The 14,075-nt window shown below is 45.5% G+C and overlaps 1 protein-coding gene across 7 annotated transcripts in view; it reads left to right on the forward strand.

Moving 5' to 3' along the window:
• Ebf2 (EBF transcription factor 2) overlaps window positions 1–14,075 on the forward strand; it is a 180,739-nt gene that overhangs the window by 128,854 nt on the left and 37,810 nt on the right. For all 7 annotated transcript variants that reach the window (XM_042697810.1, XM_042697809.1, XM_042697811.1 and 4 more), the window contains one exon: window positions 2,596–2,677. In XM_042697810.1, the coding sequence (XP_042553744.1) occupies window positions 2,596–2,677 (82 nt within the window). The remainder of the gene's footprint in view (window positions 1–2,595; window positions 2,678–14,075) is intronic.

Below are 14,075 nucleotides of genomic sequence, written 5' to 3' on the forward strand. Positions count from 1 at the left end.
CGGGTGAATGGTGGACAGGACCCAGAGAAAGTCAGAAGTGGCATGTCGGCAAGCTCCAAAATGTCCCTTCATTCATCTTTAGAACCACACACACACACACACACACACACATGTATATGTATGTGCGTGTACATATATATGTACATATATGTATACATATACACACATGCACATGTACGTGCACATATTCACATGTGCGTATATATGTACATGTATATATACATATATACTTTTATATGTGTATATATATTCCAAGTTACAATTTATGGTGGTAGCTATTTAGAAATAGCAGTTGTATGTTATGTCGTTATAGTTTATTAGGTATTGGATTATAAAATGGGCCACGCCCCTCGACCTCCCTCCTTTTTACCCCGCATTGGGAGCCAGATGCTAAACCCTTGGTGTGCAGGGAGTCTGAATAGGTTGTGCAGGGGTCTGTAGGTTACAAACTCAGCCCTGAAATAAGTGAAAAGAGTCAACACTTTGTGTTTTCCATCCAGAGAGCTGTGAAGGATCCTAATTTAAAATGAATAAAGCCTCTCACCAGGCTCTGTGTTTCCCTAAATCAGTTTGATCCGAGGTGAACGTTTATCTCTTTTGCACTCTCCTCCAGGCCACACCATTCACCTAAGAATGCTTTCCTGAACATCAATGTTTTCAGCAGAAATCTTAGGCGCGAGTGCGGGGGGGGGGGGGGGGGGGGGGGACGGGAAGGAGAACACACACCAATGATTCGTAAACCAGTCCAGTTCGGGCAGACGTTCCAGAGACCAAGGAGTAAACGAAAACAAACACTGAGGCTTTGGTAGGGGAAACTGCTTTTGAGGGTGTTAGAGGGGAAATATGGTGATGGTGGTGGTGGTGGGGGGCGGCTATTGTTTGGAAAGAGGGTCCAAGAGAAAAGACGAGGTTTCAGCGATCTCCTGCGAGCATCTCCCAGCCTTGGGAGTGGCAAAGTGGAATCCGATAGGACTGGATAGAGGAAAGGCGCTCCTTTTAGAAACAAAATGTTTGAGTCCTCCTTTCTAACTCCAGAGACCACGGGCCGACATGTCGCTGTACTCTTGAATTCTGCAGCAGGCTTGTGAGTGTATACACTCTGCACAAAATCAATGCTGCCCATTTCCTTCTGTGCTCTGTCTCTCCTACCCCCTAAAAGATCACAAGATGGAAGCAAACCATAGACATTAGAAAGCACTTTAAAAAAATATGTGGCTGTGACTTCCAAGTTCACACTCAACCTCATTCACAGATCAGGGCAGAGGTGTGTTGCCAAATAATTTTAGCAAACAAAGGATAAAAGAGCTTTGAGACAGAGGTTCCTGGGTCAGTTTCCCTTCTCTATCCTTGCTTATTGTTTACCTTCTCATCAGTTTTTTTTTTTTTTTTTGGTAAGTGATACATTCAGTTAATTGGAGGCTCTTGAATCCTTTTGTGTGATTGTTAAAAATAAAAATACACAGAAGGTCAATGGTGAGAGCATTTCCACCACTAATGCTTTAAAAACAGATTTTTTTTTTTAAGGAAGCAGTGTTGATTTGTACTTCTTTTTCGTTGTTGTTGGTAAATCCTGGAGAAAATGTATATCTTTTCCTTTAAAGTTCTAATTCAAGGCATGGTGTGAGAGTTCTGAAGGGACTTTGGGACTGCGGTAAAATTTCGTTGTCATAGAAACTGGAAGGGAAATAGGCCCAGCTCACCTGGGACTTGAACACTGCAAAAGCTAGATTTTTTTTTTTAAGGGAAAGGACTCTGCAAGTGAAATAAATGAAAAAAAATACTTATTGTATTTTTAAAACAAAATTTCAAAACGGGAACTAAGTAAATTTCTCCACAGACCACTTGGGTCATTTTTCTTGGCCGATATGGTTGTCTGCTTCCTGGGGCCTGGTTTTCAAAATCACACAGATCATTGATGAGAACATGAGCTCCCCAAGTCTGTCTTACAGATGATAACCTCACACCATGATCATGTGTGCCTTTGTGCATTAGTGGGGTTTTTTGTTGTTGTGGGTTTTTTTTTTCTGGATAATTCCTTCATGGTCTGGAAGGACATTCACACTTGTTATTAATTATGTGTATAGCAGACTGAGTCTTGGAATGGTAGCCTGCCGTTTTCTGAGTTTGGATTCATCGGAAGGCATGGTCAGACCAATTTCAGGTGTGAGCTTGCTGGTGTATGTGGTCTGAGGAGAGCGGGGATCAGCCAGGGGTAGAGGGGTGTGGGGGGGGACTGGGATTCTGGGTTATTTCCTCCCATTTTAAAACCCCCTGAACAGCAGGGGTCACTGGTGTATCTGATGCCTCTTTGCAGGGTGAATGCTGCAGAAACTCAGACACTGGCTTACAAACCAGAGCCTAGTTTGCAGCTCCCCGCACGGGGATGGAAAAGGTTGGTGATCGAAAACATCCAACTTGGCGGCTGGCACAGGGGCGTCCGGGTCCCTCCCAGACGAAGGCTGGGTGACATTCCCCACACCTGAAATACAATCACGTTCCAAACCAGACCTAATCCAGTGCAGATGAGCGTCGCCCTTACGAAATGTTTACTGGGGGGTAAAACCATAAAGTTAACACGCTGCTTTCTCTTCGCAGATTCTTTTTAAAATTTTTCCTCAAGTGCAATCAGAATTGTTTGAAAACAGCGGGAAACCCCAGGGACATGAGACGGTTTCAGGTAAGACGCCATGACTATTAAATAAGTCATCTGGTTTTACCATTCTTACTCTTGTTCTTTTCTTGTCTCTCCTCCCCCTCCTCCCCCCACGTACCCATCCAGCCAGCAATGCAAAAGGTAACTGGCCCAGGTTACCTCCACCCTGGCTGGGCTCCGATGGGGCGGAGGGCTTCTTCGTTTTGTAATGTTTAGGTTTTCTGCTTCTATTGCTAAAGCCCCCGGGAGGAGCACCAACCTATGCTGGAGAGTGGATTTTAAGCCCTCAGGCTGCCGGGCACACGCAGCTGCCCACAGCAGGAGCCGGGTTCTTGATATTCAGCCACCTTGGGATTTTTCAAAGCTGCTTGTCTGTTTTTTTTTTTTTTGGTAAGCAACAGCCTCTGCCTTCCCATCTCACGATTAACTATTCAGTGCTCTCCCTCCCGGCCTGCGGAAGCTGCAGCCCCAGCAGCCGTGGCCACTTTAAGACCTCAGCGTGACAACCAGACCCATGGGACAGTGACCCAGCTGCCCAGCAGTTAAATCTGCCACCAATTTTATCACCCTGGCCACCGATGCACTGAGGAGCTAATAAAAAACAAAAACACCGCACCAAGCAAGGCGTGTTGGGCTGGAGACAGGAGAGGGTGCAGCCCGGCTTGGCGGACTTCTCCTCTGCTTTGAAGGACCCAGACTGCAAGCACCACACGCGGGGGGAGGCCGTTCTCCACAGAAAGATGAAAAGTGGGTTACGCAATGCTCCTTAGGCTTGAGACTTAGAGACAGCCCTCAGAGCAGGGTAGGAGCTGGGGATGGCTAGTCCACACGCTCCAGGCACCTGAAGCCAGCTGTGGGGAGGACAGCGTCAGCTTCTTCTCCCCATCATGGGTGGGGGACGTGTTGCAGCTACTGGGCCAGGCTGACTGCCGCCCTCCTTAACTTCTGCATATGTGAACTTCTGTGAAACAATTCCCTCCCTTCCTCCTTTCCTTCTTTCCTCCCTCCCTTCCTCCCTCCCTCCCTCCCTCCCTCCATCCCTCCCTCTCTCCCTCCCTCCCTCCCTTCCTCCCTTCCTTCCTTCCTTCCTTCCTTCCTTCTTTCCTTCCTTCCTTCCTTCTTTCCTTCCTTCCTCCTTCCCTCCTTCCCTCCCTTCCTTCCTTCCTTCCTCCCTCCCTTCCTTCCTTCATCTCTTTGTTTCCTTTCTTCTTTCTTACTTTATTCCTCTCTCTGTCCCTGTCTCTGTCTCTATCTGTCTTGCTCTCTCCAGCATGCTTGCTGGGAAAGGTGCTCTACCACTTGAACCATGCCTCCAGTCCCCCAATGCTTGAAATGTTGTCCATTTTATACGCCACCAATTAGGTGTCTTAAATTAGGTGTCTGAGAGGGACTCGGAACAGAGCTACTCAGTGGCTAAAAGGGGACTGGGGATGGGGTTCAGTGGTAGAAAACCTAACTAGTATAGAGGGGCCTTGGTTCACTCCCTACCCACTTGAGGAAAAAGAAAGGAAGAAAGAAAGAAGGGAAGGAAAGGAGGGAGAGAGAAAGGAAAAAAAGGAAAGGAGAGAGGGAGGGAGGGAGGGGGAGGGGAGGGTGGGAAGGAAGAAGCACACATCATACCCGTGAGAATTATTCTGGAAAAAAAATCCTTTAATTAATTATTTTTTTTGGGGGGGGTCTGGTCGTGGGGCCTGAACTCTGGGCCTGGGCGCTTCAGCTCAAGGCTAGCACTCTACCACTTGAGCCACAGTGCCACTTCCGGCTTTTTTCTTTTTGCTTATGTGGTGCTGAGGAATTGAACCCAGGGCCTCATGCATGCAAGGCAAGTGCTCTACCACTGAGCCACCTTCCCAGCCCAAACCTTTAATTAATTATTAACTAATTTATCTTTACTATATCATGGCTATCGAGCAATCTTGCTGTGACCAGGAGACTTTTTGGTATACGTATAGGCATATTCACCATTCTTACCAGGCTCTCTTTAAAAAGGTGAGCCCTCTCCCTGGATGGAGGCCTTTCCTTTGCTGATTGATAGAAAGACAAACAAAACTGCAATGAAGCTTGGGAACTGAGCAGCAATGTTGTTCCCAGGAGAATGTCCTGTCTTCAATGCCAGTGAAATGACTGTAGCCCAGAGAGGAATCTTTTGGGCAGAACTGGGATTTGAACTCAGGATCTTGCCTGTTGGTAGGCAGGTGCTCTAACCACTTGAACCACGCCCACAGCCTAAGAGTGAAATTAGAAAGAATTCCCAAATTGCCACATTGAAAATGGAAGCTAATTTCACTCCTAGAAGAAACGTGGGCAAGGGAAAGGAGCAGGCCGCTCCTGTTCTTTTTCTCCCCTCTTTTCCTTCACCATCTTCAAAGCAGGTTAGGCTTGAAAAGGTTCTAACAAATGTGAAGGGTTTCTAGAAGAATGTATTCTCATTTTATCTCTCCCAAATTTTATAAATAGGTTTGTGAAGCAAATGTAGGCAAGCTGGCCTCTACTACTCCGTTCCTTCCTTCTACTTGAGATGTTCACGGCTCAAGGGTTTGCCTTGCTGATCTCTGAGTGATCTCGGCTTCTCATCCCAGAACATACCTGACTTTTTCAAAGACAAAGGGAAATATAAGGAAAGTTTGTAGATCTTAGCATTCCACTATTTTTAGACTAACACCAGTGTTTATTAACAATTTTCTTTCACATTTTTCTAGAATGAGGTAAAATTAATTTGTGTACCATACAACCCACCATTTAAAAGCCACTTTAAAGTGTACAAGTCGGTGGCTTTTAGCCAACTGTCACTACCACCTGATTCCAGAAATTTCCATCACACCAAAAGTATGTAATTCCGAATGAAAAGAGCAATCATTTTTAAATCACAAACACAATTACTTTCATTTACTACTTTTGTTATATGATCAAACATGTTTAATATAAATAAGTATTATTATTATTACTATGTATTATTATTATTATTTTGCTGGTCCTGGGACTTGAACTCCGGGCCTGGGTACTGTCTCTGAGCTTTTATGCGCAAGGCTAGTGCTCTAGCTTTTGAGCCACACTTCTGGCGCGTGTGTGTGTGTGTGTGTGTGTGTGTGTGTGTGTGTGTGTGTGTGTGTGTGTGTGTGTGTGTGTGTGTGTGTGTGTGTGTGTGTGTGATTAATTAGAGGTAAGAATCTCACAGACTTTCTTTCCTGAACTGGCTTTGAACTATAGTCCTCAGCATCTTGAGTGCTAGGCGAGCCATGGGCATCCAGCTAAATGATTCTTTTATGGAAATTTTAATCTGCAAAATAGAACTGCAAATGCTTCTAATACAATCATGAATTCAAGAAAGCCCTCCCTTCCTCTCTCAAGACTGGCATAATCTGAACTTTTTCCAAAAAACAATGGAACAAAGACACAAATCATTATATTAAATGGATTCCCCAAGTCTGAATAGATTCAGCTCAAGTGTTTTGGGGTGTTTGAACTCGGCGCCTCACACTTGCTAGGCGAGCACACTACCACTTGAGCCACGTTGCCAGTCCTTTCTGCTTTAGTTAGTTTTTTGAATATGATTTTGAATTTTGGCCCAGGCTGGCCTAGACTTTGATGCTCCTGTTTACACCTGTGCAGCTTAAGTGCAGGAGATACAGTGGGAACAACTCAGATATAATCTCCCACAACAGTCTCACACGCTAGTTGGCTTTCATCTAGGGAAGAGATACAGAAGAGTATTTGAGTGGTTCTCATGACAGAGATCTACTTCTGTGTGGTCTTCACAGGATTGGCCTGCAGAAAGTAGGACCCTGTCTGACACGGTGTCTCCCTGTTGCCTGTAAAAAGTCAGCCCTGTGCTGAGATGTGCACGATGCCCACCACTATAAATAATAGTAAGTGCTTTCAGAGGGTACCATGGCATCGTGTGTAATGCCGGCAGGTCTTTTGCTTGTGGCAAGGAAGCCTAGCAGCTGTTTTCCTTCAAAATGACTTATTTCTGAAAGACCACCACAGGGGTGTTTTGCCTCGGGGTGGAAGCGGGGGAGAGGGTGCTGGCCTGGATACCAGGTCACTTTGGCCTTGGCAGCCTGGACATGTGTCCCATCTCCAGATCATTTTCAATGGATGCCATCTTTCCAACACAGCACTTTCTTAGATTTAACATGTTTCTCAGCTGCCATTTACTGTGTTTTCTGAAAAACTTCTGAGTGTCTCAAGTTCACCCCTTCAATGGCTTCCTTTTTTCAATTAGATGGACCAACACGATCATTCTCCATCTGTGCAGTGATGCCAGGGAGGGGACCCTGCTCAAGGCATGCGTTTCTCCACAGATGAGCCTTTCTAGTGTCAGAGAAGTCATTTCTGGGTTAGAGGTGACTCGGTTCCGGTTGCCCACATGCCCGGGATGGGCTGGTAGACTACTAGGTATCTTGAGGGCACTCAGAGGGGCAGCGAGGAAGGGTCCGTGCTTGGAGAGGCTGTACTAGGCAGCTCTATGAGAGAAGCCAAGGAACTGATCTGCCCACATGATCTGATCTGGCTGATCTCCAGGAGGAACTAGAGAACTCCAGGAGCGTTGTGTCTGTATTGCAGTGTACCGGGTGCCACAACCCCAGAGAACGATGGGAAATTAACATCACTAGCAAAGACACCTCGTCCTCCCAGCTGGGCGTTAGCTATTGCTCGATTTGACAAAACGACGTGAGAGCAAAGGGCAGGGCTACTCATGTCTTGGAGCAGGGCCAGGATCTATCCAACAACCCCTTAGGATTTTTTTTTTAAACCCTCAGCTCTTATATAAAACTTTTAATGGCACCACCATCTATTTTCCTTAAATAAAAATTGTTGAATGTTTCTCTCACACCCATTGGAGAGAGAGAAACGAGAGTTTAAATTAACTCCAAATGGTAAAAATTTAATACAGCCCCAGCTGCCTGCAGGTTTCCTTAGTTCAGATCTCTCCGTCTGAGAGCTGCCTCAGCTGCTGGAGGGGGTCTCACGTCTCTCCACCATTTGAAAGTTGCTGCGCTACCGAGCAACAGTTCTATTGCACATAATAAAATCGAGGTGACTTAGGGGGTCTCTGGTCAATGGTTGTGTCCATTACCTGGTCGTAAAGCAAAGCAGAGTCCAAGTGAAGAAGGGATCGTTATCTACCTGGAGTCTGGGGGAAGCTCTGAGGTTCTGCGGGTCTTTTCCTCGGTTTGAGATTTTAAGTTTGGGAAAACTCTCCGCAGCTTCCCCCACGCATTCCCCTGGTGGCATTGCCTTCTGCGATCCCGCCCCCGGCTTTCAGTGTCCCCAGTGCTATAAGAATCGGGATGCTAGAACTTTTGACTGAAGAAAATGTGTTTTGGCTTCTTTGTGGGAGTGACATGTGAACAGGTAGTTGCCTAAATTGCCTTTAGGAAAGGGCACATCAGACTTCAGTTAGATGCAAACAAATACTCAAATATCTGAGGGGACTTAAATTTTGGCGCTCACCCTTCACCTGATTCCACTCCAGCACAATCAGATGCATTCTGGAACACAGAGAGTTTCTTAGTTCTGCAATGGTGCTCCATGCATTCCTTGGCTGCTTCTGATTTTGGGTACAGGGCAGGTGATTCACAGGGTCTTCAGGGGAAAGTTTGGTGGAGGAGAATGACAGAGCCCAACATTGAACCGTGTCTCAACACTCTGCGGCTCCCCCAGGGCTCCCCAAAGTCTGCTGGTGAAATCCCGCCCCCTGGCCTACACGTTAGATGGGAAATGCAATGTATTCCATGGAAGGAACCTGAGGTGGGATGGGGGAGGCCAATGTGTCCAGCCCTTTAGACGAAGGAGTCACTTCTACGGCAGAAACATGTCTCCCCAGTGCCAGAAAGCTGGATTTAAAAAAAAGGGCACATTACTTCTGTACATAGTCAAAGGGATCTGAAAAAGCAAGCTCTACCATAAATCACACTCAACAAACGGTGCCGGTTGAAACCTCTTGGCAATGAGACTCTACTTCTACCCGATGGGATTTCTTCTCATAGGTGCCTGCATCGTCATCTCAAGATGTTTCAAGTTGCAGACCCCAGTGTGGTCCATCTCTCAGGCCTTATCTCCACTCTTACTTTCTTAATGAAGATTTCGACTTCTGTTTTCAATTCGAGTTGGTTCTCCTCGCCTTTGGTCCCTTAGAGAGTTGAATGGCCGTCACTGTACAGTAATAGTTGCTCAGAGATCGTTTCTCTAGTTTGCCCTGCTTCGGTTTATCAACTGCGTGCTAGTTTGCTGGAGGCAGTGACAGTGTCTTCTGTAAGCCCACATGGCATGTAGCTCAGTGCCCGGGAGGCTCAAAAGATGCTTGATGAATGGCTGGAACGTATCCCTGTCTGGTTACCTGAGCAAGTGTCTTCTCAGGACTCATGTCATTAATGCCACAGTCCCCATGCCTTGGTGTCCACCATCCCAGAATGCTCTGGGTCTGTCTCTATGGTGACCAACTTTGTGTACTCCTATTTGGAACTTGATACTTCACTGAACAGAAAATTTAGCCTTAGGGAGTGTGAAACAACATCTTTCCCTAAGAATTCTGGGATTTTTTTTAAGAGACAAAACCTATGCTGTGGGGTAGGTGTTTAAAGCTAATTGTGGAGACTCTGGAGTCCAGTAACAAAGAAGAATCTGGGCTTTAAATCTGGTTTGGAAATTCAATGTGTGCCAAAAATGAATGGATAGGGTGAAACAAATTGCAGTAGCCGATTTGTTTGTTGTTAGCCAGTGCTGAATTAATGAGAGCTTACAGAAAATAGTTTTTATAGATTTTCCTCATCAATTATGACAATTATCCAGGGCACAGAAATATCTCATAGTGTGGATTCTCAACCAGGGTGCTTAACATAGCCAGAAGTCTGTCTTGATTTTCTCTGTTGCTTTAATGGTCTCCTGGTCTCTTTCCTTCTTCCACAGGTGGAAAATAAAATCCCACATACACTTATACTTTGGGAAAGCTGAAATAACATATATAGCAACTGAACAGTTATAAAGGAAAAGCACATCATGAATTTAATTCCATTTCCAGATGTAAAATGTCATAAAGAATTTTTTTCCATACTTGGCAAAATAACAGGAATTTTTGAGCCCATTTTATTTAGCGGGGTGTACGCATGTTCATAAGTATGGTATCAGAGAGCCTTTGACATTGAGTGTGTTGTAAATGCCATGCGTTACGGCTTTCCTGAGACCCCACATTGAGCTATGAGAGGTATGACCCTCCTCCGAAAGGCGAGAGCCCTGTGTCTGTCTAGTGGTAGGATTTGGTGTGATTTCAGAGCAAGAACTCTGAGCCAGTGGGGCAGTTCCTAACCAGCCTGATTGTTCTCTACTGACTAAAGACAGTGGCATGCCATGTGTTTCAAAAGAAGAGGTCATGTGGCCGTTCGACCCAGCGTTCATTGACTTCTCTTGTTACCTTCCTGGTATGAGACGGAGAAACACCTGAGTAGAGAAAGAGAGACTGGGAGGAGGGCCTACGTTGGCTCCTCCCCCTGCTGACTCAACTCAACTATGCAGTTAGGACTCCGAGAAGGGTAAATAAAACCAACCACCAAAGTGATGCATTCCAAGGCGCCAAGGGCATCTCAGAGTGAGGTGTAGAAATAGCCGAGCACAGGCCCATGTCGGTTTCATCAGAATCCTCAGGCCACGGGCTCTCACGGGCCCCCATGATCCCGCTCTCCTATCAGAAAGTTAGCTGTGCGGGCCGAGGACGGGACCTGGGGCTGACTCCCACCGTGGCCTTTTATGGGCAGGAAAGAGCTCTTTACAACTCAGCTCCTGCTTTGTATAAATTATTAGAGGGGGAGACGTGAGAAAATGTCGGGGTAATGAAAGGAAAAATAGAAATTGAGAAAGCCAATCACTTTTCCTGAGCACTTTCAGCAGACTGCAACCCACTTGTAGATTCTGAAAACTTTCTCGGGCTTTCCTGGACAGGGTGTGTGTGGGGGTACCATTATTGTATTTGTGTTTCTTTTTTGGCCTCCACTGCCTTATAGTTAGTCCACTGAGCTCAAAATGAAACCCAGAATCGTCATTCTCCACTTGGTCTCCGTTTCTTGAGCTGCCTTCATGAAAACTTCAAGACCATAATCAAAACAAAATAAGGGATGGCTACACACACACACACACACACAAACACACACACACATAAAAGAAAAGACCACTTTTACTTAAAAAAAAAAAAAGCAAGCAATTCAATTGATCCTGACTTCTTTCCCGAGAATCTTGACTCCAAGGTTCACGATGAATGGACTGCTTCTTACTTTTGTGCAGAATTGAATGTGTGCGGGGCGGATAGCAATCGTCTGTAATGACTTAGTATTCAGATCTGCAGGTTTGCTGTCGGGGCTTTGAGCTGAGGTACAGATACATCAACTATGAGAAATAAATGAAAGTTGTCACTGGTGTCACTAGCAAAAACCCGGGGTCCATCCCTCACAAATTATGGACATCTGTATTCCTAATTTGTATTCTTCAGGGTTGTGCCAGCTGAATGGCACCGCCAGGAAGGCTCGATAGCATTGGGGGAAAAAAATGAGGAATCACATGTAGGTGACAGGAGACATCGAAGAGGCACAGGAATGCTTTTGTACAGAATCCGCTCCTGTGCATTTGATAGCACATGCATGAGTTTTAGCTTTGGGCACCTTCAACTGGCACCTTCTACCCACACCAAGCTTGCTGCTTTTAAAGCAGACCAGTTTATGATTTAGGAGAACAAGTGGAATTGATGACGGCTTGGCCAGAAGCGCATTGGTAAAGATGCATACAAATAGTTAACGAGGTAATGGTAAGAAATGTTGACCTTGATTTGTTTAGCTAAGATGTAAAGATTTTTGAAGGTCAAAGGTGTCCTTGTGTAGTGTTTTGGAGTCTAACTGTGCCTGACCCTCTAACGTGAAGCCGCTGGGGCCTGCAGTTTTGAAGAGTGAAGCAAAGCAGGGGGAAAGCGAGAAGGGGGAGAGAACAGGAAATGGAGTGAGGTGTTTCAGGAAGTTGTCAGGGGTTGACTGATTGATTCCAGATGGAAAAGGTCAGTCTCCATGACCCAGGAAATACTCACTAGGGGAAAGAAGTTGGCTTGGGGAAGGGGAAGCCTGGGAGTGAGATGATGTTGGAATGCACGTCCCACTTCCTTCAGTCTTAAAACATTTAGAAATTTTAACTTCTCCGAATAGAATAATATCGGGGTTGTCATCATTCATCAAGAGACAGTGAAGGAAGTTAAATTCAAAGCGTTGACTGAATCAGAAGTATCTTCACCTGCCTAATGGAGTTCATTCTTCCAGAAGTAGAGGGAGTGTGTAGGAAAGTAGGAAAGTCAGCATCTGAATACACATCTGCACCAGAAGCACAACAGCCAATGCGCCTGAAATCCTGTGATGGTGTCTGCGCGTTAAATCCAGTGTATTTTGCAAATCAAGTTTAATTGGCATGCTCTTTGTGGAATATAAAAAAACTGAAACTTGCCTCATCTGTCTCTCCTCTGTCTTTCTGTCTCTTTCTTTCAATCTCTCTCTCTCTCTCTCTCTCTCTCTCTATATATATCTTTACACACATTTGGACATAATTTAAAATCTTGTAATAAATTTTGCAGACACTGAAATAATTCAGGTTAATTCCCTTGCTGTCATGAGAGGCCGGCACTAGCCAGCAAGAGATTAAAATTTATTTCCATTGTTAATAGAAAATAATGAAGTGCATCTGAACCGGCAGGGTATGTCATTTGGGAAATGTTCACTTTGGAAGTCAGTCTCACTCCACCCAAACGGACGATGATGAAATCCGCTGGCTCGGTGAAAACCCCTTTTTCTGTGGCAGGAATGTACCAGGAGCACAGGGATGGCAGGCCGGAGGCACGCTCGTGTCTTCTCTGAGAGAATGCGCCCCAGTTCACGCTGTCCTCTCATGCGGCTGCAGGTCCCTTCTCCGGGCTCATGTCAGAAGTACCTTTCCTGGTGGTCATTTGGGACTTTTGGCTTGTTTCCCACAGGTGACAGCCTTTGTTTTTTGGGGTGTGTGTGGAATCCATGCACTCATAGTTATTAAGAGTGGCCCAACACCTCCTATTGTTCTCAGGGGTACACAGCCTCACAGGCAATGGCTTTACCTCCCCGATCACCTGGCCCCTATGCTTATGCGGTCCAGTCTGTTGCCTTGGCTGTGACATGATCTTGCATTTTGCCATGATCACTCTGATCAGGACTCATGCCAAGAGTGATGGATAGCTCTGTTTTATGGTTGCCACCACATGATAGAACTCTCGAGAAGGACTTTGCTCAGACGCTAACCTGTTAACACAGTCACAATTGAAAACAGACCCAGAGCTAGAGAGGCTGCATCCCTGAATTGTGAGCAATTATATGGGTGATAATTTTCTGAATGACAACTGAGGTTTCTTTAAGTTTATTCCTTGAGCCCCCCAGGGCCTGTCCTAATGCTTGCCATGTAGTAGGAGCTCAGTGAATATCTGTTGAGTTGAGTGATTGAAACCTTCTTGTGTCCGTGTGGGATTTCATGTACGCCGCGTCTGCCTGTGGAGTGAGGCAGTGTGGAATGATTTGTGGGCTTGAGAATCTTAGAGATTCACTCAAACCGACTGCATTACAAACTACAAACATTATAAAAATAAGAAAAGATGCCATCTCAAACTCTCATTAGGGCAAAACATCTATAGATGTCTGAGAAGAGTGTTCCTTTGTGTGTTTGGGGTGGTGGTGGTTAGGAGCGACTGGGAAAGGGCCTAAGACAATTTTCTGGAAACAAATTATTTCATATCATTAAAGCAATGTGAATGTACCGCTAAGTCTCATGCACTTCAGTGCCTGTAATTTTTAACTTAAAAAAACAACTACCAAAACCCTCCCCACCTCCAAACCTGTGGCCACCATCATCACACAGATGAAATGAGAACAGTAAGATTTTGACAAGTCTTGAAGCTGGACAATGGGACCTAGGGAGTCATTACACTATTGAGTTTGTTTTGCTCATCTTAACTTATTCATAATAACAAGGTTTAAAATGCCACTGAGTTCTTTCCTATTAAGAGGTAAGGCAGGGTCAAGTGCCTCCCCCCTCCTCCCTCATTTAATGAGGAAGAAAGGGGTGGCACAACAATTACAAGTAGAATATCAACAAATTACATTTGGGGGCAGAGGCAGGATGAGTCATTTGGAAACACTGCTTCTCATTAGGTACCTATTCAATGCCCTTCCTCCAGTGCGCTATACATATTCATGAGCGTGAATATAACAAGCTCCTTCCTTTAAAAAAATCCCATGCTTAACTGAGGAGAGCTGAGACATAGTTTGTTGTCCTGATGGCTCAGCTTCCTAGGTAAAGCCCATGGGTGGTAGGCAGACCCAGGTGGGCTCCCAGAACTTAGATCATGGGAGAATCTTGCAGGTAGCATCAGCGT

The sequence above is a fragment of the Dipodomys spectabilis genome, unplaced genomic scaffold (assembly GCF_019054845.1).
Source record: "Dipodomys spectabilis isolate Male_0828 unplaced genomic scaffold, ASM1905484v1 ptg000229l, whole genome shotgun sequence".
NCBI classification, from domain to species: domain Eukaryota; kingdom Metazoa; phylum Chordata; class Mammalia; order Rodentia; family Heteromyidae; genus Dipodomys; species Dipodomys spectabilis.